Source organism: Barbatula barbatula (genome assembly GCF_947034865.1).
Source record: "Barbatula barbatula genome assembly, chromosome: 12".
Lineage (NCBI taxonomy): Eukaryota > Metazoa > Chordata > Actinopteri > Cypriniformes > Nemacheilidae > Barbatula > Barbatula barbatula.
This window is the reverse complement of record NC_136775.1, coordinates 17182932-17209714: the sequence shown is the minus strand read 5'-3', so window position 1 is coordinate 17209714 and position 26783 is coordinate 17182932. Positions and strand designations below refer to the sequence as shown.

The 26783-nt window shown below is 38.4% G+C and overlaps 2 protein-coding genes across 5 annotated transcripts in view; one reads left to right on the top strand and one right to left on the bottom strand.

Annotated features, from left to right (window-relative positions):
- The window catches only part of tmem65 (transmembrane protein 65), a 35493-nt gene extending 13879 nt beyond the window's left edge, over positions 1–21614 (bottom strand). Inside the window, exons 1-5 of one of the 2 annotated variants that reach the window (XM_079470310.1) lie at positions 21142–21614; positions 20757–21024; positions 4451–4495; positions 976–1043; positions 505–559 (exon numbers count right to left, since the gene is read on the bottom strand). In XM_079470310.1, coding sequence (XP_079326436.1) covers positions 505–559; positions 976–1043; positions 4451–4495; positions 20757–20991 — 403 coding nt within the window. In that variant the 5' untranslated portion in view covers positions 20992–21024; positions 21142–21614. Of the gene's footprint in view, positions 1–504; positions 560–975; positions 1044–4450; positions 4496–20756; positions 21060–21141 lie in introns of both variants that reach the window. The other variant, XM_079470311.1, reaches the window with a different exon arrangement.
- Positions 20900–26783, top strand: ndufb9 (NADH:ubiquinone oxidoreductase subunit B9). 3 transcript variants are annotated; one of them, XM_079470313.1, is made up of 5 exons: positions 20900–21067; positions 22234–22432; positions 25640–25832; positions 25944–26057; positions 26490–26783. In XM_079470313.1, the coding sequence occupies exons 2-5, from the start codon at positions 22344–22346 to the stop codon at positions 26619–26621; spliced, it is 528 nt and encodes a 175-aa protein (XP_079326439.1). In that variant the 5' UTR covers positions 20900–21067; positions 22234–22343; the 3' UTR covers positions 26622–26783. The 3 variants fall into 3 exon arrangements, with proteins under 3 accessions (XP_079326439.1, XP_079326438.1, XP_079326440.1); XM_079470312.1 differs by lacking the exon at positions 20900–21067 and adding an exon at positions 21629–21712; XM_079470314.1 differs by lacking the exon at positions 20900–21067 and adding an exon at positions 21703–22111.

Below are 26783 nucleotides of genomic sequence, written 5' to 3'. Positions count from 1 at the left end.
ATCCTGTGTGCATCCTGAAGCGAAACGCCATTGTTCCCTATGGTGCCGGCTGAGATTTTAGTGGAAGTATGTCATCGACCCGCATGCATTGCAGTTCAATTCCTGTTGTTTCAATTAAACTCACTGCGGGTGGTGGCCAATTCATTCGAATAGCAAGTCATGATTAAGCAAGCCAATTCTTTCATTCTAAATGATGCCCAACCTTGCTGTATAGGGGTCCTGCATATAAGAAGTATTCATTTAAAATATTGAAATTCTACATTTTGTGAGGAAATATTTCATTTCTATTCTTTTAAAATCAAGTGAGCCTTGGAAAGAAATATGAGAGGCTACAGACACAGCAGGAACAGGAAGTTTCTTTTCTCTTTCTGTTCCTCTCATCTTTGGCTGCCTGCCACATTCACTATGAACCTGGAGATGGTTGATCCCGGCGAGCATTACAATATCCAGATTCACTAAAACTGTGAAATCATGTGGAACAAGTTGTGTCATACAATCACTTACCGGCCATGGTCGAGATCCCCAGTATGACTCCTATAGATAATTCAATCTGGGTGCCCTGCAGAGATAACCATTAAACATTTAGTGTCCATTCTAGCCAGACGTCTGACATCCAGGACAAATTTCAGTCTTTGTGAGCATTCTTTCAAAGTTTCGGGGTTTCTAAGAACATACACAACAAATGTGTGATTCCAGCTTTATTATTCAGTTCAGGAATCTAACCGAGCATTGCAAAACATCTAAAATGGTCGATGTGTCTTATTATTTTTTAATTGACTGGTGCTGTGACAGTGCTACAGTTTTCTCACTTGTGAGCTGCGAGACACTGTTCTTTGTCCTTAAAAAAAGGTTTCAATGCAAGTGTTATTAAAAATGTTCATAGTTAAAACAAACAAATGTGAGCCGTGAGGTGTTAAACACACAAACACAAAATACCATTTAGAGTCAGAATAATGTTTGGTGAGAGAAACTTACTGCGACGATCATGATGGCATTATCCAGGAAACCAAACCCGACGAATGGAATGGCATTATGGAGCAAAACTGCAATAGCAAAACAGAGGCGACTATTAGAAGAGACATTATTAGACACAGACCACAATCTTTCAGGCAACCAACATTACTTTCATATGATTTCAGCATTATTTGTAAGTATTTTTATGGCTGAAATTAAACAGAAAGCATTAAAGTAAAATAGTGAAATAGCTTCAGCTCAGTACTGTCTGCTTTTCATTATGTTCAGCATAATTACTGTAAAACTGGGTTGTGAAATATTGATAAAGTAACAAAGGCATTTTGTACAGTTCAGTGGTTTTAGCAAAGCATGTAATTAGGACAAATATACGCGCCAGGAAGGTAATAAAATAACAGTTAACATTTCTTAACTGTAAACAAAATGAACTTCTGTCAAGTTATATAGTTCATTGGTCTGTTTACAGTTGCCAGCATTAATGGCTTTGTAATGTACAATAGCAGAAAAAACTAAGAGATCATTTCAAAATCCTTTTTGATTAGCATTTCTAGATGTGTTGTGACCATTCCAGTCCATTGTCTGATGAATTTCCACAAAATCAAACCTGACAGCAAGACAAGACGCATGAAATCTGTCCTAAAAATCAAGGTAATCACATAAAATAATGTTTATATAATAACCTTTTACAAATACATACTCAACTATTACCATTGTGTTGCTTAAAAGTGAATATGAACTTGTTTTCTTTGCAGTATTTGAGGTCTGGTTATTTTGACCTGTTTCTCAAGTTTTCGTTTTCTGCGAATAAATGCAAACGCAAACAACCTATATACAGTAAATAAAGAAAAACTGAAAATAATTTATTTTTGCAACTGTATATATGTTTTGGTTAGTTGTCCTTCGTTTTAAATGTTTTATGTTATGTTGTCATTTCCTGTTGTAGTCATGTTCTTCCACTTTCAACCCCCCGCCCAATTGTGTGCATGTATTTTGTAAACCTTGATGTATTTCCAGTGTACCTTGTGAGTTACTGTTTGTTTTAATATGTGCTATTCATAGTCTACCTCGTTTTATTGTTCATAATTACTTGAACACAGTAGATATCATGCATCATGTTTTTATGGCTTGGCTTATACATTTGGGATTATTAAACTGTTGGTCTGAACACAGTTCACAAATGTTCGCCACGATTGCAGACATCAAATAAAGTAGAGCGGTTACCGGTAATTCCTCCAACAGAAAATGTCTTTTTACATCATTAACATGCGAGTCAGAAGCCATGATTTATGACATTACATTGTTTTAGAATGAATCACACCGAATTAAGAGCTTGAATTGACAGCCCTATTAAGAAGCATTGCAGTTACACATCGCTTCTTCTAATACTGTCAAATCTGATCTAATAATAGTCTGTGAAGTGTTTTCCTCTACTGTGACAGGGAAGAAAATAAGAGATGGTTCATTTAATAAAATATGCACAATGCAACGACTTCTCCCCTCGTGAAACCACACAAATATCGACCACATCTCTCGCCAACAGACTCCAGATCAGTGGTCCTGTTTAGTGTGCTCTGGATAAGAGGAAACAAAGATTTTTATACAACATATGTGATTCGTTACCTTAATGTGTAGAGCATTGTGTTAGCAGCACAAGGGTCATGGGCTCAACTCCCATGAAACAAACACATTGAGAAAATTGTCTATTGACTGTCCATTAGGGCTGGGCGAAAAAATCCTTTTTTTTTTAAATGCAGTCGATTCAATATCGATTCTCAAAAGCTGTGAATCTATTTATTTTCATTCATATTTCCGCACACATTGAACATTCATTAACGTGAATGTTATTCCTACAACTATCCACAGGATGTCACTTTTCTTTTTACAACGGGTTGACGTTACAACAGGGAGCATATGGTTCAGTCATTGCTTCATAGCGGATGCAGGTGTGTCGTGGAATTTAACATCACCTTCACATAAAAGGCATCGGTTCATATGATTGCAGCGCCTCTTTACAGATAATTTTGTTTGTTATACTGTATGTTAGATGTAAAATAACCTGTTCTGTTTCAATATACCAAAGTGTGTTTAAATTTTAATATACAGGTTTGTGGCTCTTCATTTCATTTTTTAATTCACCACTCTAATGTGATATTTACTGATCTTTTTTTGAAATATCAATAGGATCTGTATTAAATCTATATTCATTGACTCGAATTGAGTGCTTGTGAATGATCTGAATCGATACCCAGCCCTATTGTTCATGACCCGCTTCGGGATGAAATTGTCTGCCAAATGCTCAATTGCACCTGTCTGTGACACATCCAAATATTACTGTATCATAACCCACATATCAATGTAATAGTTGTGTTGATATCGTATAAACAGAACCCTTCTGAACCTCCAACCGGTCTGGACCGATTTTAATCCTTTAATAGACTGACTATCAGAGGCTTGTTCGGTGTGCGGAAGCCCTTATCAACATCACACGATGTTAAATAGCATTAGGGACGGGGGGACATGACCCCCTCAGATTCATAGTGACGCGACCCGTCCCCCTCAATGTCCCTACGAAAGGCTGCAAACATCGGAAATTGGATTAATCAGGGTTTCCGCTGTGTGCATTAGCCTAAGTAGTGGCGTACAGGCCCGCCGCTCATTCATTATTTTGCCGTCACTTCTTTAGAATCGGGTCAGCCTGCTACGACTCCTGACCCCGGGGTCTTATGAGGAGATATTAGCTGCCTCAATTGTGCCTGTAGTAGCGGTAACCATAGTGGTCAAATGCTATTGTCTATGACTGGACCGCATAACTGCCAAATAAAGGCAACGAAGAGACAAAAAACTATCACCTCGGTTCTTCAAAAACCAAACAATGAAAGTATCCTATGCCTGTTGACTTTTCCCAGATTAGATTTGTTATTTATTTGTATAGCTAGTCTTTTGCACTTAGCAAACACAGCAAAACGTGGAAAGCATGACTACTCAATTAGATGAGTGAACAGAGGCAAATAGCAAAAAGAATGGTCGGATAACCTTTGTTCATTGTTGTTTATCCATGACTTTAAATAAGAATCCTCCAATGGCATTTTAGTGCAAACCATTAGCCCAAATTAGGCAAAATAACTAACGGAGTTGAAATCATTTGCTGACAGCTTGGTCCCCCCCAGTCAAAAAATCCTATGAGGCTGTTTCTAAGAAACGGCTGAGAAACTCCACAGATCCACGTTCTTTCCATCAGAGATGGACCACCGCTGCATTGTGTTATGATGACGTGTGCGGGAAAATATACAGGGTGTGTGCAAGTGCAAACGATGAGTTGCTATTTAAGTTATTCAGCTCTTTTATCTAGTGCACTTAGATCTTTTCAAGCTTTATCCTCTTGAGAAAAGGAGAAATCATCCTGATTGAAGGCTGTCGGTGAGCAGCAATTTACGGAAAGGTGTGTTTGTGATGTGCCCGCATCCATACATTAACTTACTGTATCTCAGCTGTGCAGTCGTCGGGGGTGCCATCTCAAATTGCTCTGTAAGAGAAGATAAAAAATCAGTGTCAGCAATAAAACACAAACGGATGTTATTTTTTTCTTAAGGAGAAGGAAGACTCCACACACAGTCATTCTTGTGCATGACAGCATTATAGACAATAAGACTATGCTATGACGCCAGGAAGGTCTGCATAGTGACATGCAGTGCAATGTGACATCCGCAGGAGTCCAAACAATCCAAGCTCATAAGAGATGCTGCCTGCGTACGAGGGACGGTCTCGAACCAGCAGTCAATGTCACAAAGTTTTAAAACCAGTTTAAGGAATAGAGCATCCAAACAATGGTTTACCCTCATAACTTGTTTCTTCAGAGAAACCCAAAAGAGAGTGCTTTACGAAAACCAAGCATGAAATCTCGGCAAAAGCTTTATACATAAAGGGCCCAGATGTCAAGCTTTTTAAAGACCCTAAAAATATGCTATTTCATTTGATTTGTGCACTCTATTTGAACTCGGCCAAGGTTTGGACTGGAGACTTAACTTCAGATGTTATTTATTGAAAACACATCTCATAGCTTTCAAATATCGTTGGCATTTTCATCTATTAGAGTTTCGTGATAACTGAAAGGTGTTATTGACATAGAAGTTCCGATTGAAAGAGCAGGAAGATTAAATCGCCATACGACAATTTAAAGTGCTACATATCACCTAGACAGAGAAAAAAACCAATGTGCAGACAAACATAGCAAGTAAATGCTAACATAAGTTTCCAGTATGATTATGTCTTGAAACACTGTTCCATGAGTGTAGCCAGTCAACTCGCTTGCGCTGCTAGTAGTTTCATCTCTCTAAAAAGCTTTCTGATCTAAAACACTTCCTGGTGCCTGCCAAACTGTAAAATCGTCTGGTGGTGCGAAAGCCCTCTTGGTTTTGGTGATGTTCTATACATTGAAAAGGTCACCGATTATGCTTTTGTTATTGAAGAATCAAAACTGCCTGAGTCAACCATAGACATTATTTTTTCAGGGCTGCAAAAACTGCCAACCGTGAACATAAAAATCTATTTCACAACTCTTTATCCTGAGGGAAATATATAACATTTGATTTGATATGATGTAGCCCAGGAAGATGTTGAAAGTGCGAAATTAGGAAACTTTTCTGAGATGTCAGTGGAATAAAAGGCAACAGCCAATACACTAACTCACTCCCTCACCACCTCTAATCACATTTCTCTTTGTTGATCAGATTCAAGAGTTAAGACCAAAATACCAAAGGATATCTTTTTAACATTCTTACTGCTTCAACTGGACAGAGGTTTGTTAATTGTCCCTTCAGAAAACCCGAGCAAATTCACATCATCGTAGGCTCATCATTGCCAAGATACTAAGAGCAAGAGAATATGCCACACGAACCTTCAAAACTAATTGATCTCATAGAAGTGATAAATTTATGACAACCGTAGTCAGGATTTTCTTATTGCTCGGGAATGTAAAACAAGGCAAACTTTCAGACAAAGCTGAGATGCACTTAAGTCCCAGTGAACCGGAAGTTGTGACTGTTTAACTTCCTCATTTTTATGCATTTCCGAGTGGAATGGAATATCTATTGAGAAAAGTAGTGGGCGTGGCTTTTGTCTTTCTCTGCGATTAGATGGGATGTATAAAAACAGAGATTGCATTTTGAAATCGAACTGGCAGCAGACAGACAAGTTAAATGGGAGGAGATAACGGATGCTCCGCCCCAAGCCTTCTAATATGTGATTTAAGATTGATAGTCATTACAGGAAGGAAGTGCATTTTCAGATTTTAACTAAAGATTATGAGGGCACACTAATTTTTTAAAGAGAATTACTATTTACAATAAACACTGCAATATTTCATGAAAAAATAGGCTTTGTCATTTTTTATTTCACTGGGACTTTGAACAGCTAATTGTTACATCTCCAGAGCCATGAACTTCTGAGAAATAACGTGTCTGTGGATAAGCCAATTAAAGCCATTAATTGGAAGTTCATTTTCCACACTTTCCACAATGCAACTTTACATTAAAAAACATCACTTTCAAAATTTTGAAGGAAACATAATTCAAATTTCAGTTTGCTGTATCGAAAATGTGTTTTTTAGTTTAGTTTCCAGCACGCGTCAGATGTCTGTCCAAGGCTGAGTTTATACAAACAAAAAATATTTTATGTAATCATTTATTTCAATGTAAACGGTGTATATGTTAACTACTGTAAAACCTTTGTGCTCTCCCTATCTTTTTGTTTCTGTTGAGCTGCTGTGCAGTCCTGCTGTGTGGATGACATTTAAAATAACATTCAGTCTCCCAATTAAAATAATCTGCATGTCTAAATGACACAAAAGCATTTAAGTTGCATTACTATGATTTAAATTTCTTGTAAACTAAAGCAGGTCACACTGTGTGAGATGTCAAGCACCCAACTGCAGATCTTATATGACCTCTCATGCAGGACACCGTGTCACCGTCTCTTCTCCTGCATGTGTGTTATCTCACAGCTGTGTTCCCACCCAGCCACTATTAAATGTCTAATGCAAAATGTAAAGTGCTACGCATAGTAATTACAGGCAATTTGAATGTCTACATGAATATTAGGTCTTTACTATGTTATAGCTCATTCAAAGCAGAGAGCTCATTATGAAGGTTACTGAGCTTCGCACCTGTGCTGGCATCAGTGCTGTGTCCAGCAGGGCTTGTCTTGGGGCTATTTTAGAGTAATTGTGTAGAAGAACTGGCGGGGCTTTGAAAGGTTCAGGCTCTCCTGCAGTGTGTTAACAGCAACTGAGAGGCTCCTGTGTTTGTGCTTTCGGGCACAAAGACGCCTTTGATGTCACTAAAGTCTTCCAAGAGTGCTCAGTATGTGAAGATACAGTGCCTGATAAAAGACAAAGAATGTATATCTGTTGGAGGTATTGCTTACTATAGCCAACAGAAAATCATGATGAAAAACATGATGTACTGTTTGTGCGTCATGACTGAAATGCAGCTGCTGTGATTTGGGTCAGTAAGTAATGACACCCAAGCGACCATCCTGAACACTTTGTCCTCAAACCATGACCATAGGTTGTTTGTCACCCACAGGAACGGCCACACGGGAATTTATCAAATTTTGCAAGACAGGTAAGGGACTATGTAAAAAGTATGCACATTAAACGTGGTCACGGTGGCCACAACACTGTTGTTATTTATATGCCAGGTAGAGGGCTTAAGAATCAGTGTGGTGAATTTAGTGGCATCTAGTGGTGAGGTTGCAAATTGCAAACAACGGGTTACTCCGCCCTTCCCGCCTCCCTTTCAAAGGAATACGGTGGCTGACAGAGCACTAAGATCTCATCCCATTTCCACTTCTTTCCCAAATGAGATAACATGTTTATGAAACACTGTCTGTGGAGCAGGTTCTCTGTTTAGGGCTAATGTAGAAGCAATGTGATGAATCGTTGCAAGGGGACCCGCAGTGTATGTAGATAGAAATTCTAAGGTCATTAAAACATAGTTATGTATACTATATTGCATTTCGGTCAATAGGTCCTCCACTATACACTGGACCTTTAACTTTAAAACGTAATTGAAGTTTACAGTATAGGACCTACAGTCACATGTTTGGGGCCGTTTTTGGAAGAAAGCATCTGGCAACCACATGGGATTGGTTAAAGAACAAGCAGCCGCCTTAGCATTGTCCTGGCAAGTTCTGCATTAGAAAGGTCGACACTGAAATGTTTGGTCTAGAAATTACGCTACACCTGTAATGCACTGTGTACAATAAATGCACGTCCCAAATTTGAGAGAACGCCTCAACTTGTAAAAACGACAGGAGGTGAAAAAGATCCCATACCAAATGATCAGAGAGCCAGTAAGATGGCTGGAAATGAGACACCTCATTCCCATGAGTCTTCGGAGTGTGAGTAAAATATTTCATCCCTCGGGTCACATGACTCATGACTTGCTTTCTGTAGAAAATCATCTGTTGAGTTCTCTGTTAGGTGTTATCAACAAAGCAGCTGGATGCTTCAGCTTTAAAATAACAGGAGGACAAAATCATCACCGTAAACTGACGAGAAAATTGTGTGATACTGCTAAAGTCCCAGAAAGGGGTCCAGATATAGTTTTCCCATCTCTCTTTAATAAGAGAGTATCTCTGGAGAAGCATGTTTGATATATAAATATGAAACAGACAATATGTACACGAGAAAGGCATTATTGGGCGATATGCTGTATTCTAATATGTTTAGAAACGGGTCTGAAGTTGCAACAAACAAAACTACATGATGACATCATGAATATGTACATTTACCTATGACGCCATCCAGCTCTTTAAAATCCTGGCAGAAACACTTTAGTTTATTGTTGTAAATGTCCCATTTCGACAGTGTGTGCAGTTTTCAAAGAGTTGAATGAAACGTTCATCTAATATACTTTGATGCATTTGTGAGCTATTAAAAATGTAACTGCATGTGTAAACTAGTCAAGTAATATCAAAATATTGCTTCAATTAATAAAATTGAAAACATTTCCGAGATATCGTCAAATATCGAATCGCTGGCGGAGAATAACGGTACGGCATCATATCGTGATGAACTGTCTGATTTACACCCCTAGTTCTAATGCGTTCTATTGTCTTTTGTCATGTCCGGTGTAGACACGTTCTGTCAAAATCATAGAAAAGACATTTTGGCAGCTCTTCATGCAAAATGCGTCATTTATTCCTGTATGCATATATAAACTCTTTCGTTCATTTAAACTGAACTCTAATAACTCAATCAGATCGACAGGTGTCTTGAGTGAGGAATAAGCCCTTTTGAAGAACTGGTTCCCCACAACATCTTCTCTTGTGTTCAACATAAGAACCCAAATGATCCAAGGAATGTGCTCTATATACAGCATCCTCTCCCTGTGGTTATTCTGCTGGTAGGAAATTAAAGCTTTCCTGTGCGGATGTTTCATTTTCTAGTATACTATGTAAAAAAAAACTACAAATGAGTCTCTATTGTGCTGCATTACACTATATGGAAGACCTGCTTGTTTCAGCCTATTGTTACTTTGCTATGTCAGTCTTCAGAAAATATTGCTGTAAGCGCAAACTGAGACAATCCAGACGAACACCTACACTACAGACCTATGTCATACAACACTTTAATACTACATCACTTCATAAAATACCAATCATCACTTGATGTGCATCCAATAATTTGACTCACTGACAAAATAAATAAAAAACTCTCAAATTTCTACATAATGCAGACATTGAATAATCCATAAACTTGAATAATTGCCATGCAACACTATTTATCGAACTGCTTTCAAATGATTTAATACCTTGCACAGAGGCAGCGCAAAGCGGTCTTTGCCAAACAAATCAAAGAATGTATGGTTGCCAGATTTAAAACAACAGGACATTCTCCATGTTAAAATGTTGAATTGTTCTCCAGGGACCATGTTTTAGTTTTTCATAAAATCAGATGACACAACACCCTGTTTAGAAAGCATGCGATTCACACGTGAAATCTCACTGATGCACAAGTACATTCAGAATTTGCCATATGTTTTTGAAACAACCAAATGCAATCCACAAGTCAGATTCACATTACACACCCTTCATGGAATTACTATACTTACAATGCCACAGACTCCACATCGAATTCTATCTCCAGTCAAACCCCTATATAAACCGTTAATGGGCATGAAATGAGTCTGTGTTTGCTGACATACATGTTGTAATGTGGGAAATCCCATTAGGTGAGACCAACGATGGGGAAAATCAATAAAGGCTTATATCCAGTCGAGCACATGAATCAAACAATGACAGGCTTACTATGAGCCAGCTGTCAGCCAATCCACCGAACCACAGTACAAAAGAAATATATACAGTCAGAATGAGCAGAGATAAAGGACACCGTTGTGAAACAGGACCTTGTTGTGCCTACGGCTAATATAGATCAGTTCTGTTCTTATGTCTTTTACATTGACTAGCTTACACATGTAACTGCAACACATTTGACAAGTAATGCTAATATATTGTTATAAGACGCTCAGTTCTGGTCCTTAATTCTGATTGGTAGCGCCGAGTTCTAAGCTGTTATAAAATGGGCCGTTTTATAATGGCTGACCGCATAGCCTAAATATCCATTTTATTTACTTTATTTAATGAAACCTTGCCATGCATATGGACTAACCATTTTATCAAAGCAATAAGCCCCGCTAAGGGGGTTTTAGGCACAACGCCCTTAGCTGTCATAAAATGCACTGTAACCCTCTGCTTCTTGCTGCTCATTGCTTTATTTTGATATTTTATAGTTGCGTTAGTTCAATACTGTAATGTGCGATTACTGTAAAAACCTGATTTTCCTCTGCAGCAGCATTTAGTTATCTGATGTAACTGGTGCTCCTATAACCTCACCTGCTCATGCACTTGTTTCCATGAGGGTACGGAAAAGATCTCCTGCTTTACCACCTGACTAAGATGTTACAGCTTCAGAGATATTGTCTTCCTAAGACCTATTAGAGCCAATCATAACAGAGGACATTTAAACTTAAGGTCAGTGCACATCGAGTCGAAAATGTGCGTCTGAAATTTCCGCACGTTAAAAAAATAAATACAACCTCACATTGTGTCATTTATGCACTGCTTCCGATATTTTCGTCCGTCATAAAAAAATTCAGGTTAGATTTATTTTCTGCGTTATTCGTATCCGTAGCATGAATTTAGGGAGGTGTTTTGACAATTCACCGACGCAAAGCAGAGTGCCTAAAACGCCATTAGCTGTTATAAAATGCAATTGTTACCCACTTCTTCGCTGGGCTTATCACTTTTATAAAACGTTTATGCCATATGCGTAGCAAGGATTGATAAAATAAAGTAAATAAAGTGATATTTAGGCTACGTAATGCGGTCAGCAGTTATAAATGGGGGTATTTTATAATGGCTTAAAACTCGGCTCAGCCAATCAGAATCAAGGACCACAACGGACGTTTTATAATTAGTTACATTATTATGTATTTCATTACTAAATCTAGCTGATTACGTTAGGTTACATCTTCAAAATAACTTGCTGTAATTGTTCAAAGGGAGTTTAGGAAAGAGCAATAACTGCAGGAAGTTCTAAGATTGGCAAAGTAATGCAGGAAGTCTGGGAAACGGGGTAACGTTTTGAACGCTCAGGACATTTCTACGGGCATAAATCTTGTCAAATCCCCCAAACACCTATTAAAGCAAAAGAAAGCATAAGCAGGATATAATCAAGGCAGCCTTCTTCGCCCTCAAAATGATTCCTGGATGAGAGAGAGTGCTGAATCCTGAGAGATAAGGCATGCGAGCTGCAAAGAGATGCTGCACACACACAAACACGCTGACACACGCTTTTGAAGCGTCGAAAAGGGTTGAAAAAGAATGAAAAGACTGAATCCCCGCTGAAACACACGCTATGTCAATTTTGCGATGGGTGGCATTTCTAAGTAAAAAAAATCTTTTTAGCTCAAACATGTTTCCTTTTTGACAACTGTGCCAAATTCAGATAATGTAGAGCTATTAGGTGTTAGTGAGCTGAAAAAGTGCCTCTGAAAACTCATTAAATGATGTTATTCTGTTGCTTCTTCAACACCTCACTCAGAAATGACCGGCAAGAAGGGAAACTGCACCCATCTGGGTTCCTTTAGTGAATCTGGCATTGCAACCAAAAACATAAATGCTGCTATCAGTGATATAGAGCGGCACATAGTGAATTTCCGCACAGTCAATCTGTTTGTCTCCAGAGGGTCTGAGAGAGAAACACATTATCATCTGTTGTATCTGGGCTTCATCTAGCTCCTCTACATCTGTGAACTATACTGAGAGCAGTATTGTTCGGAAAGTCAATGAGCATTTGCATGGTACAAATCACGGCTGAATGTCGTTAAAATTGTGTCTATAAGTAAATTAGCTGTCCCTTCCACAAACTCCTCCTATTATCATTATGTATCTACCAGTCAAACATGTACACAAACAACCATTTGAGCTATTCCATGCAAATGGCAACCTTAAGATGAAAAAAAAACCCACACCATTCCTTCTCCATTTGTTGGCCATTATTCCTTCTGGTTTGCACATTTTAATTCACAGAAGTCCACAGTCTCTCAAAATTGTGAAACAATTTTTACACTAGAATTTAAATTGACAAATTGAATGGATAGGATAATAAAGTAAAAGTAGACACCAAGTGTCCAGCAAACATATGAATGACTTGAATACCTCAGCAGCTGAAGGTACGGCCCATCAGACACTTTTCACGGACACTAAAGTCACACTTATAAATATTTAAAAAGCTTTTATTCCCTGAGATTTTGATTGTTATATTCTAAAAGCATTGTTTCACCACATTCTCATTTACACAAAGGCTTTGCTGCATAACTATTTCTCCAAACATGAATCCTATTTTTGAAACTTTCACCTTGCTCGGACATACATATGTTGTTGTGTTTGAACTTTTACCACTGTTTATGTCAGGAAGATGTTTTTGCCGTCCATTTAAAAGCTACAGGAGGGTACAAGAAATGACAGGAAATACTGAGCACATAAAAAAACAAGCGTGCAGATGTGCAAATCAAGTCTGATTAACAAAAACACTGATACTTGAGTCAAACGCTTCTTTTAGCTTAACATGGTATTTTTATTGAATCTTGAATACAAGATCGTATCATTCTACTAATTCAGCATAATGGTATTACCACATGATGGCCTCACTGTACTATAGTACGGCCACAGTCAGGAAAGTATTTAAATATGCAGCACACATCAGCATTTATTACACAGAACAGATCAGGCAAGGCTTCGGTGATAAGCTGAAGGACAATATGACCTCCTTCATCATCGACAGGGACGTGGCCATAATTAGCAGGAGTCCTGTGAAAGCACCGATCATGAGTTGTAAAAGGAGCCTGAGCGTGAACTCGTGTGAAGGTGACATTGATAAACATAAAGAATCAGCATGACAGACACACTGATTCAGCAGCTTCACTCACAAGTGAAGTGATCATATGGAAATCTGATTCTCCGATCTGATTCTTAGTTTGTTCTCATGATATCAGTCATCTTAGCATTACTGCAAAGCTGCACTGGCCTTATCCACACAGCATTACCTATAAAGTACGGTATTATTCCAAACTAGAGCAACGCAGGTGAAACACAATAAGCGCGCCTTGTTGGTCTGGGCCCAGTGAGAGAGAGTTTAAAGGGGGGATGCAACAGTGTTTCATGCATTCTGACTTATTTACAATGTTAAACGTGCTATCTTCTTATGCTTGATATGGTCATCTTGTCAAAAAACGAGTTGTGGACGTATGACGTTGTATTCGTATAGGTTTCGGAAAGTTTTTTCGAACATGTAAATCCGTTTCATAACAACTTTACTTAGTCCCCTATATGGCAATTCTCCGGGAAAAGCACGCCCACGGCATGGCAAAAGAAACCGACGAGCGATGGGAAGACCCGCTTACCAGATTGGCTGCGCTCTGGGCCTGCAGCTGCAGGTTGTTACTATTGCGATTGTGAGAGAACTTGAGGTGTGTTTGTTTGTTCACCGCATATGTGATAGACGATGTTATATAACCAGTGGCTATAACGCTGGATTTTGAGAACTGAAAACTGAAACTGATAGATGGCCCCAGCGCTAAAAGATGCCGGACATGAACGTGGTGAAGTTGAGTCATATGTCTAATGCTATGTCTGAAACCGCTCCCTATCTCCACTCTATGGGTGTCAGCCATTTTGTAGTGGTGTCCGAAACCTTGAGTGAACAACTTCCTTCCCTAAATTCGTTCATGCTTTTTTTTACCCGCAATGCACTGTGATTTTGAGTTTACATTCAATGTACAAGAAGCGGCGACCGTTTGATTAGAATCATCTGGAGAAGTGTGACCGTTAATCCCAAATAATGCACGTCTATACGCTTGTGTTTGTTCTTGTTGACAGTTATATTCGTGTTTTTGAGAATTAAATGAATGCATATAGAAAGTTGTGCTTTATTTGAAATATATTAAATAATCGAATTAAACATAATAAACATTAAGAAACATATAAAAACGTGACAAATAAGGTGAAATTTTATATAGCAATCCATGAAGCCACACAGGGGAAATATATCAATAATCAAATGTTCGTGACAGTACTGTCAGACACAGGTTATATTATGTGAGTGTCCGAAATCCTTCACTCATTTTCATTCACTTCTTCCCCATATAGTGGACTCAAATGTCATTCGCTATAAACGGTTTCAGAAACAGCATGTGTTTTAGTGCCGATGGGTGTGCATGTGCTTTTGTTCCATTCTTACAGTTGTACAGAATTGTATAGTTTTATTTAATTAACACTGCATATAGGAATTTATAGTCTGTATGATATTTGACCTGTGTTTTGACTTGCATAACCTTATATGTTTAGCTTATAGTCAATATGTTTTCTTGTACAGCTGCTTTGTAACAATGAAAAGGGCAGGGGACCCTTAAGATGAGAGTTGCATGGAGCAGGAACCCTCTTATACTAAATGTGTAAAGAGCCGTTTAAATAAAAACAACCCTTATTGTCACATGTTTTTATTGTAAGGGATTTGCAGCCTCATGCATTTTCATTTTACTGCGAGATGGACACTTCTTATTAAGGCTTCAATGAGATGACTGAACCTGGTTAATGGCACAAAGACAATTCTAGGTAGAGGTTGTCTCTGATGCGAAATAAATCAGTGCAGATGTTATGCATTCTGTTGCCGCAGAGACGCACGCGGAAGAAAAAAGAAGAATTACACGTAATAAAATGGCAGCAGGCCTCATAAAGGAGAGCAACTTGTTTGACGTGCACCATCAGTACACGGTACACATTCAATGATTTTACACACGTACGATAGTTTGTGAGTTTACAATGAGTTTACATTGCAGAAGCGGTGTGGTGTCATTTGCCTATCAAATTAGTGTTTTACAGCTTTAACAAATTTGATATACAATAAAATAGCGGACCCCTTGCAGTTCCACCGAGGACCCCTAGAGGCCGCGGACCCCCAGTTGAAGTCCCATGCTCTAAGTGTATTTACAATATCAGAAGTTGTAAGACTGCCTTAATATTTTGTTTGCATGCTATGTGTGAACAAACCAAAACAACTAACAGTTTCACCATGTACAAAAAATCTGTCAAAATGTCTACTCTAAACCATCATCTTATGTGGGCAGCAGAAACAATCCTTGTTTTCCAGCCCTATAAAGCAATCTGATGTCGGTCGGAAGAAAGAACTGGCAATATTCCAAAAAGGCTTGTCAGTGTGTTGAAAATGAGGGAAACGACAGGATTGGCTCTGTTATTGTACTACACATCTGAAATGTTAATGCTATTTAGTTACATAAGTCAAGTCAAGTCAAAGCAGCTGTACAAGAAAACATTGACTATAAGTAAAACATAAGAGGTTATGGACATAACACATGGCTTTATGAGATGCAAAATAATGTCTGAGCCAGACTCATATCTGACAGCTCAATGTAAGAGCTGATGTTTTACGGCATGTACACATTGTCCACGTTACATACAAACAACACACCCTGTTCAATAAACATAATATATTAAAACAATAATAAGGGTTCAAAATGAAACTCCGTTGCTGTATCGATATGCATGTGTGGAGACTACTTTTCTGAAAACCTGACGTTTGAATTTACAATATTTTGGTACATGTTTGAATACTTTCATTGTGTGAACTAATGATTTCCAAACATAAATATTGTTTTTAAATGTAAAAAAGATTTCAGTGACTGTTTATAGTATACTATATATGTGCTACCTAATGGGGAAAAAAAACTTAAATTAGTTATGAGAAGTCAGAGAACTGTCTATACCTGATATCTAATCTCCATGGAAACCGGCTAAAATTACTGGCCAGATACCAAGACAACAAACTCATCGATCTTTCTCTGCCCATCACGATAAAATAAAAAAGGTTATGCAATTACTCTTTCATTTGTAGAAACTTTCTATCTAACATGTACAACAGGGGTTACCAAACTATTTCAATCCAGGACACACCTAGACAAGTATAATCTAACAATACAATAAAAAAATAGAACAATAGAGGAAAAGACACATTAATTCTCTTCAAAGAGACAGTCGTTTTTTTACTTGTCAAGAATGATAATCGTCTAAAGTATCTTAAGGGCTGCATGTTTATGGCATTAAAAAAGGTTGAGCTTGTTTTACATATTTTACACATTAAACTCATCATAACTATGGAAGTAACTACGGGCTGGGTGATCTTCCCAAAAACGCATATCATGATCTTCATAACGAAGAATCTCGATCCACGATCTGAATTGAAATACAGGGCGGTACATAAAAATGTTTGCACATAGCACTGGTGCTACAGAGGTTTAAAGTTTTGTAGCACAGGCCAAACAATAGGTAGCACAAGTAAAAAACATCTGTTATCATCTTTTTAAAACACAAGTGCAGGTTATCACATAAACAGTCTGGTTAACAACAAAGGGCCTTAATGTTATATACAAATAGATCAATTAGGGTCATATCATTTATAGTTTATCAGTTTTTTCTGTGTTGTCCATTTGTTACTATAGAATAGTAGTATATTTGTCCACAAAAAAATACTGTAGTAGCCTAAACTATAGTATTTACTATAGTATTTATGTGTAGTTTATTAAAGTATTTATGTGTAGTTCAGTGACGATAGTTTTTCTCAAACAGTGAAAACAGTTAAACGAAATCAATTCTCAGGGCAACTCTGGACATGATGTTCATGTGTTTATGTCTGTATACAGTGAGACGCATCCAAATCCATGAGCGTCACATGTGTAGCACGTTAAACAGTGCAACACATTCACTCATAACTGTTGATGACAGATTTAAATAGCAGGACGTGTTCCAGTGTGTTCCACGTCCTCATCACGGAAATCATAGGGCTCTATATACAGTATATGAGCTCAATGCACACCTCTTGTTTTAGATGACAGAGAAGATCATGATCCTCGTGAAAAGAGGATTGTGGATGTGTTCAAGATCGATCGCGATTTAAGATCGTCAGATCGCCCGCCCCTAACTACAGGAATTGTTCGTGAAGAACATCTAAAGTAACGGTAGTGTGAAACGGTCCCTGTTGTCTCTCCTCCGTGAGAGATGCGAGACTGATGCATGCACAGCTGTCGCTCATTATCCCTCACGTGACCGGCCTCGCGTCTCCCCCTCTTGGCCCTCGTCCCACCCTGCTCACCTCAGCATGCGTCATCCACAAATGCATGAACTAGTGAACAAGTGTCATTGTTAGCCATTGCAATAAACTTTTTTAACAAAAACAAGAGTAATGCGCCGCGATAGCCAAATGACTCCCACCTTATTCCCCTGTGCGTCCCACAGTTTGGCAACCCCTGATTTGTAGTATGCTGTTTATTCCTATTGAGAATGTCCCTCAGAACAGCCCGTGTGCGTCTATTGATCAAGGCCACAATAGCAGTAAAAAATGAATCACACCTTGTTTGAACTCACAACCTTTGCAACTAACCCAGATATTGAACCACTAACCCAAACCACTGCAGGGTGAACTCAGTTGTACATTCAGTCTGAATACCACACACCACTGAGACATTAAATAAGTCCAGACAATATTAACCATCTAGAAAAATGGGACCTGATAAAGACTAAAGGGGTTTCTAAGCTGAGAAATGCGAATGTCACAGTGGGCTTGCTGCTGTAACTATAATTTAATGACTTTCTTTCTAAGATCCACATTCTGATAAAACAGGACTAGGTGAAACTGGCTGAGGCTCTTTTTTATTCTGACATGTGTAAACTAGTTCATGATAATACACCTTAAAGGGATGATTCACCCAAAAATAAGAATTCTGTCATCATTTATCCAGCCTCATGTAATTATAAACCTGTATGATTTTCTTTTTGTTATCTGTGAAACACAAAAGATCTTATGCAGCAGCACAATGTTGAGAACTGACAGCTTCAAAATGGCTTCTCTTGTGTTCCACAGAAGAATAAAAGTCATGGGTTTGGAACAACATGAGGGTAACAGAATTTTCACATTTGGGTGAACTATTAATATATGCATATTCTAACATTTAGAGCTTATTTTATCCAGACCAAGTGAAAAAAATATTTGTATTCATGCAGAAGCTATTTATAGTTAATAATACGTTTTTACTGGCTCTGCTCTTTGCACAGTATTTAAAAGGCACATTGATCCAAGGAATCTGATCCAATATAAAGCACGTGCCCTTTCTACCATAACCGTCATCATTTCTCAGTTAATATATCATGCATTTCAAAAAGATTTCATGCATTCTGACAAAATACAAGATTGTTTCTTGTGAAGAGAAAAACATTCTGCCTCACTCCTAATTCTTACATTGAAATAGCTTTTCCATGCAGCTTTGTGGTTCTGAGGTTAGCAAGGGGTTAAAGCTGCCCAAAGTCATTTTAATACAAAGTTCTGCGTGTGAACACGCAATTAAAATGAATATTCAGGCATTTCATCCAGTTATTCATTCATAGTCTTACGTTTCTGGTATTCATAAGAATACTTGTGTTAGTGTTACAGTGCTCAAACGTCAACTTTAAACGCACACATTACTGTCCATGCCTTCTTTCAGCAAACATCAGCCACACAGACCTTCATCTTCCGATGAGCTTTGTGGAGGAGCTGTTCGGACTGAGGAGAGGAAATATTCTTTACCCAAACATTGATGCTTTGGAATGCACATCGTTTTCCTATGTGCTGTTTGAAGCTATGGTCAATTCTGGGATCTCAGATTTGCAGCATGTTAATGCCAAGGTCATGTAATAAACACATACAGAATCTTTCTCGTGTGATTCTCAAGACAAGACTGATCACAGGGTGTTATGTGTGCTCTGAAAAAGGATTGCATGATTTATTTGTAATAATGGTTATATATATCGTTTTGAACAGCACCATCTACATAACAATATATCTTTATTCTATTCTGTTCTACTCGAATCCACTTTCTTCTATTCCACTTTCTTCTATTCCATTCCACCGAATTCAATTTCAAGGTACTTTATTCTGTTCTATTCTATTCCACCTTATTCTGTTCTGTCCTATTCTATTCCACCTTATTCTGTTCTGTCCTATTCTATTCCACCTTATTCTGTTCTATTCCACCTTATTCTGTTCTGTCCTATTCTATTCAACCTTATTCTATTCTATTCAACCTTATTCTGTTCTGTCCTATTCTATTCAACCTTATTCTATTCTATTCAACCTTATTCTGTTCTGTCCTATTCTATTCCACCTTATTCTGTTCTGTTCTATTCTATTCCACCTTATTCTGTTCTGTTCTATTCTATTCCACCTTATTCTGTTCTGTCCTATTCTATTCCACCTTATTCTGTTCTGTCCTATTCTATTCAACCTTATTCTGTTCTGTCCTATTCTATTCAACCTTATTCTATTCTATTCCACCTTATTCTGTTCTGTCCTATTCTATTCAACCTTATTCTATTCTATTCAACCTTATTCTGTTCTGTCCTATTCTATTCCACCTTATTCTGTTCTGTCCTATTCTATTCCACCTTATTCTGTTCTGTCCTATTCTATTCAACCTTATTCTATTCTATTCCACCTTATTCTGTTCTGTCCTATTCTATTCAACCTTATTCTATTCTATTCAACCTTATTCTGTTCTGTTCTATTCTATTCCACCTTATTCTGTTCTATTCCACCTTATTCTGTTCTGTCCTATTCTATTCAACCTTATTCTGTTCTGTCCTATTCTATTCAACCTTATTCTATTCTATTCCACCTTATTCTGTTCTGTCCTATTCTATTCAACCTTATTCTATTCTATTCCACCTTATTCTGTTCTGTCCTATTCTATTCAACCTTATTCTATTCTATTCAACCTTATTCTGTTCTGTCCTATTCTATTCCACCTTATTCTGTTCTGTCCTATTCTATTCCACCTTATTCTGTTCTGTCCTATTCTATTCAACCTTATTCTATTCTATTCCACCTTATTCTGTTCTGTCCTATTCTATTCAACCTTATTCTATTCTATTCAACCTTTTTCTGTTCTGTTCTATTCTATTCCACCTTATTCTATTCTATTCCACCTTATTCTGTTCTGTCCTATTCTATTCCACCTTATTCTATTCTATTCCACCTTATTCTGTTCTGTCCTATTCTATTCCACCTTATTCTATTCTATTCCACCTTATTCTGTTCTGTCCTATTCTATTCCACCTTATACTCTTATGCACGGACTATGTTGTTATTATAATGTTATATTGACGTGTTTGTTTACCTTGAGCTATGGCCATCGACTCAAACCTGTGCAGTTCTCGCAGCAGGCACGTGCGTTCAGTGGCATGCAGGCTGTAGATGAATTCCCGAGCGCCCTGCGGAGAGTTCAGCGGCTCCATCGGATCCTTGTGCGGGTGTGTGCCCAGAGCGCAGCCGTGCACCCGCGGCACCGCGCCACTGACGCGCCGCAGCAGAGCGACGCTCGGCCGCAGGGCGCTTCGCAAGCGGGGCAGCATTTGTTTGAAGCGGGCTGAGGGATGTCGGTCAACCTTGTTGGAAAGTTAGGGGTGACAGCACAGTGTCCCTAAACATGTAAGTCACAAGTATATGACTCAGAAGATAAGTTGTAAGTTAGGCACACAACAATAAAAGTGAAGCTCGCTTACCTCGACGAGATTGTTGGTGTGTCCCGTCAAAAGAAGAGAGTGCTAAATATTCTTCTGCATTGAATTAAAAGCGAAAGCACGGTTTGGGCTGGTGGAGGTTTTCATACGTCCATTATTCGTATACTCCGCCCGGGTCAAGATAAAGATGAAACGAACCGTAACATTTCTCTTTTCGTGTATCGTCACACTGGGTGTAAACTGACTTCTGTCTGTCGCTCTGCCCTCGTGATGTCCGCCCTGTCTGTCCTCGCCAGCTATTACTTTCCGCTGGAAGACAAGCCACAGCCTGTGCGTAGTGATGACGATCTTTTAATGCTCTTCACAGCACAGCCGTATCGTCATTCATGTTCAGTCTCCTCATAAACTCGGCGTTGCCCTTAACGTACTATTTTTATCGCTATAAAAACAACCAACCACGCCACTTGATGCAACCTCCCTGTGGGAGCTGTAGTTCTTTTCCCATCGCGGTCGCTGGAGGGGCGGACTCACGTCAGCCCACAGAACTACAACTCCCAAATATAACTGCGTCATTATAAGCGGCGACCGGTGGCGTTGTGAACTGGAGCACAAGGTTATTTTACTGTTGGTAGCTGTTGCGCGTGTTTAATGAGATTTTATGCTGTAATGAGATTTTAATGCAATTTACAGTGTGTGATATGTCAATTCCACATGCAAGCGTAACGGAATGGCAAGGCCCCGCCACATGGAAAAATAGAAAAGGGTGTAAAATGGTTCCACCTTGTGTTCATCGTCTTATTTGTACTCGAATTTGGTCACTACGGTAGATTTTCATCGGTGTTACACACAGGAGAGTCAAATATAAACCACTGAATACTTTAAATAGAAACTATATAATACAAATGTTCTAAGTTGAATATTTAGAATGCAGAATAGAGAAAGACATCTGAAACGGAGAGTAATACACAACACAAACGTATAATTATGCGTATTACCGGGTGATATTAGACATGTACGTCAGATTACTGGCTTTAAAATGTCTAGTACGCTAGAGCATTAATGTCGACATTTGTCTGCCAAGCCCTCTTGTGTACACAGACTTGCAATTGTTTATTTCCATGTATGTTTATATAGCATAAAACTGGGCACTGCCGTTGCGTCTCCAGGCCTACAGGAGGCAGCGCTGAGTCCAGCGATCCCGCGCTCATCTGCGAGATTCCTGTGAAGGTGACACAGTGGGAAAGATGGCGACGGCCTTCCTGACCCATCAACAGAAAGTCCTTCGACTTTACAAGAAATCGCTGAGACATCTAGAATCATGGTGTATATTCAGGTAAAACCACGACACACACCGATCGTTCAATCGCAGATGTCTTAGCTTTATCAACATTAAACGGCGGATCAGAACAAACGAACGGCAGAGATCGTGCTGACGCTGCCGCAGCCGCAGCTGTTGTTTGGGGGGTTTGAGATGAATAACACTTTTCAGTTTATCTACATCCATGTCATTTGGTTTTAAGTTTTACTGGAGGTGATGCATTTATTTAGGTGGGTTTGTATTTGTTCATATAAATTCACGTGTCCTTGTTGGGTCATTCCGTGTCGAATCAACTACATTTTAATATGTTTGCAGAAGCAAGATCAACATCTGGAATGATGTTAAAAAATATGAAATGCCACAGATGAAAAGTGATTAAGTCATCAATTAATGTGTTCACCTGCAATTTGGAGCCATATGAGAGGGGGTAAAATGAGATGAGATATGCCAGCATTAGCATTTTATTTTGACTAAGAGATCTGTTCATTTGAGCAATCCTTGATGCATTTACCAACGGTGAAAGCTCAATATGAAGAAAGGGCACTTTTTGTGTTCAAAACGTGCATGCCTTTAACTCCAGAACTGTTAGAGATACTTTAATGTCTTTTTAGATACTTGTAACCGACCAACTTGTCGTTTGGGAAGTACATTTGTAAAGCCCTATAAACTTTGATCCAAGAGAAATGAGGATCTAAATGTGTCTGCGTGAGAAAACTGTTAAAACGGACACATATTCAGTCATACAAAACTACATGTGGGTCATTTTTTCAAATCTTTCATTTCTTTTAAAGAGGAATGTCTGAAGAACAAATAATGTTGAAACTAGGAATGTATCTTTTTTTCTTTCTATTAAAACAACTGTGCTAAACAACCGTTTCAGCGTCCTTTTGTCAGAAATGATCCGGTTAAGGCACATTAACTTGCTCTGAATCGTTTATTTATAAGATTCTATATTTCTTTGAGGGACATTTTGATAAAGGGATGGTAATATGGCCCGAGTGCAGATGATGTGTGGCATTGCTCCTTTTGTTATACTCGAAAACTGATGAAAGTTTGCATACATGTCAAATGGGGTGAAAATGTACATCTGATAGGCTTACTGGTATTATTTATATATCCCACACCGCAAGTCTCCACAAGCGCATCTGGCAATATGCGGCAACTCATGCCTGGATCCGCATTTCAAACAAATGTATCTAACGGTTTTGCTTATTTCACTTAGATGAAATGAAACATTCAACACATTTTCTACTGATTTTATAATCCCAAATACTTAAAACTGAATAAATCAGCCTATTTAACCTATGTACTGTTTTCATAATTCACTAACACAATAGAAAACTTTATGCATTTAAGGGTTATAATGGGGGTTGTATTTGTTTGAATGGAAACTATAATAGTACACTGGTATCTGGGTTCTATCGGTGAGATGTAATCTGGCTGTTGGCAACCAATAGAACAACAGCAAGTCCTGTTTGAAAAATGCCCAAAACAAGCTGAAGCTGGACTTACAAAAATTAAATCGCAATGTCTTGTCAAAAAAAAATCGTATTACATATTTTCCCCAAATCGCACAGCCCTAATATTATTGTGGGCTTCAATAGATGATAGAAGGATCGTAGTAAACAACTAAGATTTGAATACTTTTTAAATGTGTTTTATTTAATGTGGGACAGCAGATTGCACACAATCTGTAGAATGACCCAGAGATTTCATTATATGAACATCATTAGTTCATCATATTGTCTACAGTTCTTTGCCATGTTTATTTGCAATGCCTTTGGGTTTTTGTTCAATGGTGTGTCCATAGTGGCCCTGAAAACGGTTTTGCTATAAAACATGAACATTAACCACCACTGGCCAACACAGTATGAGGGTTGCTTTATTGAAACATTGTAGGTGGCCCTATAGAGCCATTTTGCCACACTTCATACTGAAAACCATACAGATGAACATTTTCACCCCATTTGACATGTATGCAAACTTTCATCAGTTTTCGAGTATAACAAGCAGAGCAATGCCTCACATCATCTGCGCTTGGGCCATATTACCATCCCTTTATCAAAATGTCCCTATAACTAAATATAGAATCTTATAAATAAACTATTCAGAGCAAGTTAATGTGCCTTAACCGGATCGTTTTTTGCAGTAACTCGGTGCCTGAGGGACGTATGGCATATTTCTCATTTCATTTTACCCCCTCTTATATGGCTCCAAATTTCAGGTGAAAATTGACATTTTTATCGCCTCTACACATTAATTGATGACTTAATAACTTTTCATCTGTGGCATTTCATAATCTTCTTAACATCATTACAGATGTTGATCTTGCTTCTGTAAAAATAAGAAGAAAATGAAAGTTGAGCCGGGACCTCTGGTTGACTTGACATGGAATGACCCTGTTACATTGCTTAGAAAGCTGGGATTATTTGATTTTGCTTGATTTGTAGTGATGACAACAGCGTCCCGCATTTGCTAAAGGAAAGCATTGCTCTGTCCATAGCAGTGCGAAATACTCATTTTACTGTAGATCGAACTGTGTGAATATAAACTATAGATAAAAGCGTTCCTGTAGCTCAGTGGGAAGAGCATTGAGTTAACAACGCAAGGCTGTGGGTTGGATACCAGGGGATTGCAGATACCCATGTATAAATGTATAGGATAATGCAATATAAGTCGCTTTGGATAAAAGCGTCTGCCAAATGCGTAAATGTAAATGTAATGTAAAACTTGTTTGAGGTCAGGTCACAATTTAGCTAGTGATAGTAGATTTGCAGTATTTGGGCTTTAATAAAAACACACAAGCAAACGATTAAAAAGAAAATATAAATGTACACATAATAAACAGATGTTCATTAAATATAACACACTATATGTCGTGTATTCTGAGGTGAGGTTTCTTTTTCAATCTAAAAATAAGGGTTTACAGTTTTTCCTATTCACATTTAGTATAAACGAATAAGAAATAGTTTTTGTAAACCATTAGAATTTCTGACATTTATTATTGTATTTATAGTTATAGCTAATATGTATACTGTATATCCATCCATACAAATATATAAAAATACATTTATATTACGCTGACTATGACGATTTAAGTTGAAGTTCATATATGAGCATAGGCTAGACTTATTTATTTACAAAGATCCTACTTTGTTCATTAGAAACCATAGTGTGTGAAATGGCTCGTACCAGTATCCGGTCCTCTGTGTTTTCTTTCAGGGATAAATATCGCTTCTATGCGTGTTTGATGCGAGCACGCTTTGATGAGAACAAACAGGAGATCGACATGGTCAAGGCCACCCTGATGCTGAAGGCAGGTGAGGAAGAGTTCTGGGCCAATCAGCACCCACAGCCCTACCTGTTCCCAGACTCACCTGGAGGAACATCCTACGAAAGATACGAGTGCTACAAAGTAAGAGGGGAAATATATTGTGTATACTGTGTACAGTACGTGTGTCTGTTTCTGTCATTTTATGTTATTCAAACATCGATGGAACGTCATATCCAGTTTCTACATCTCTAGGTTCCCGAATGGTGTCTGGATCACTGGCACCCATCAGAGAAAGCCATGTACCCTGATTATTTTGCTAAGAGAGAGCAATGGAAGAAGCTGAGAGCTCAGAGCTGGGATAGAGAGGTATGTGTGCTCATTACAGTCACACTGCATGTTTCCAAGCTTGAGCTTCTAACTTTGAGACGTACTTGATGTGTCTGACTGGGGAATAATGGAGGGTGCACCAATGCTAAATCAATACTGAAATGTTTGCCTCGCCTGCGGGTTATTCTGCACATTCGCCCCCAGTTCGACAGGGATGCTGTCAAACTAGGGGCAACATTTCAGTTATGCGTAACATTTAGGACTGAATTTACAGTATATACATGCAGGGGAAAGTCTTGCTATCAGGAGAACACTGTATTCAGACAGGACTGCATTCAAGTTGCCATTCTCACTTTTTTCATAGCTTTCTGACTGTTTAGAGTAATTTTAGTCAGTAAAGTGCAATAGATCCGGTTCTGTATCCCAGTAAATGGATATAAAACGATCATATTACTCTATTTTGTTGTGTAGGTCCAGCAACTGCAGGCTGAAACCCCTGCCGATGGTCCTAAGTCCGAGGCCCTGCCTCCTGCCCACAAGGAGGGGGATCTCCCACCCCTGTGGTGGCAGTTTGTCACCCGCCCCAGAGAGCGGCCCATGTAAGGTCTCAGAATTGACCTCGGAGATGTTTGGCACCTGTACACTTGAGTTCTATGAGTTCACCCCTTATAAATATAAATAAATATTATGTGAATTACAACATTTTCGTGTGGATTTTCGTGTATCTTATATCTCTTGTATTCAATTAAACATTAGGGAATATTT

Bases quoted from the DNA above. Each gene is read 5' to 3' on its own strand.
- ndufb9 (XM_079470313.1), top strand. From the start codon at position 22,344: ATGGCGACGGCCTTCCTGACCCATCAACAGAAAGTCCTTCGACTTTAC. The intron at 22,433-25,639 runs GTAAAACCACGA...GTTTTCTTTCAG, and splicing joins GAATCATGGTGTATATTCAG to GGATAAATATCGCTTCTATG. The intron at 25,833-25,943 runs GTAAGAGGGGAA...CTACATCTCTAG, and splicing joins AAAGATACGAGTGCTACAAA to GTTCCCGAATGGTGTCTGGA.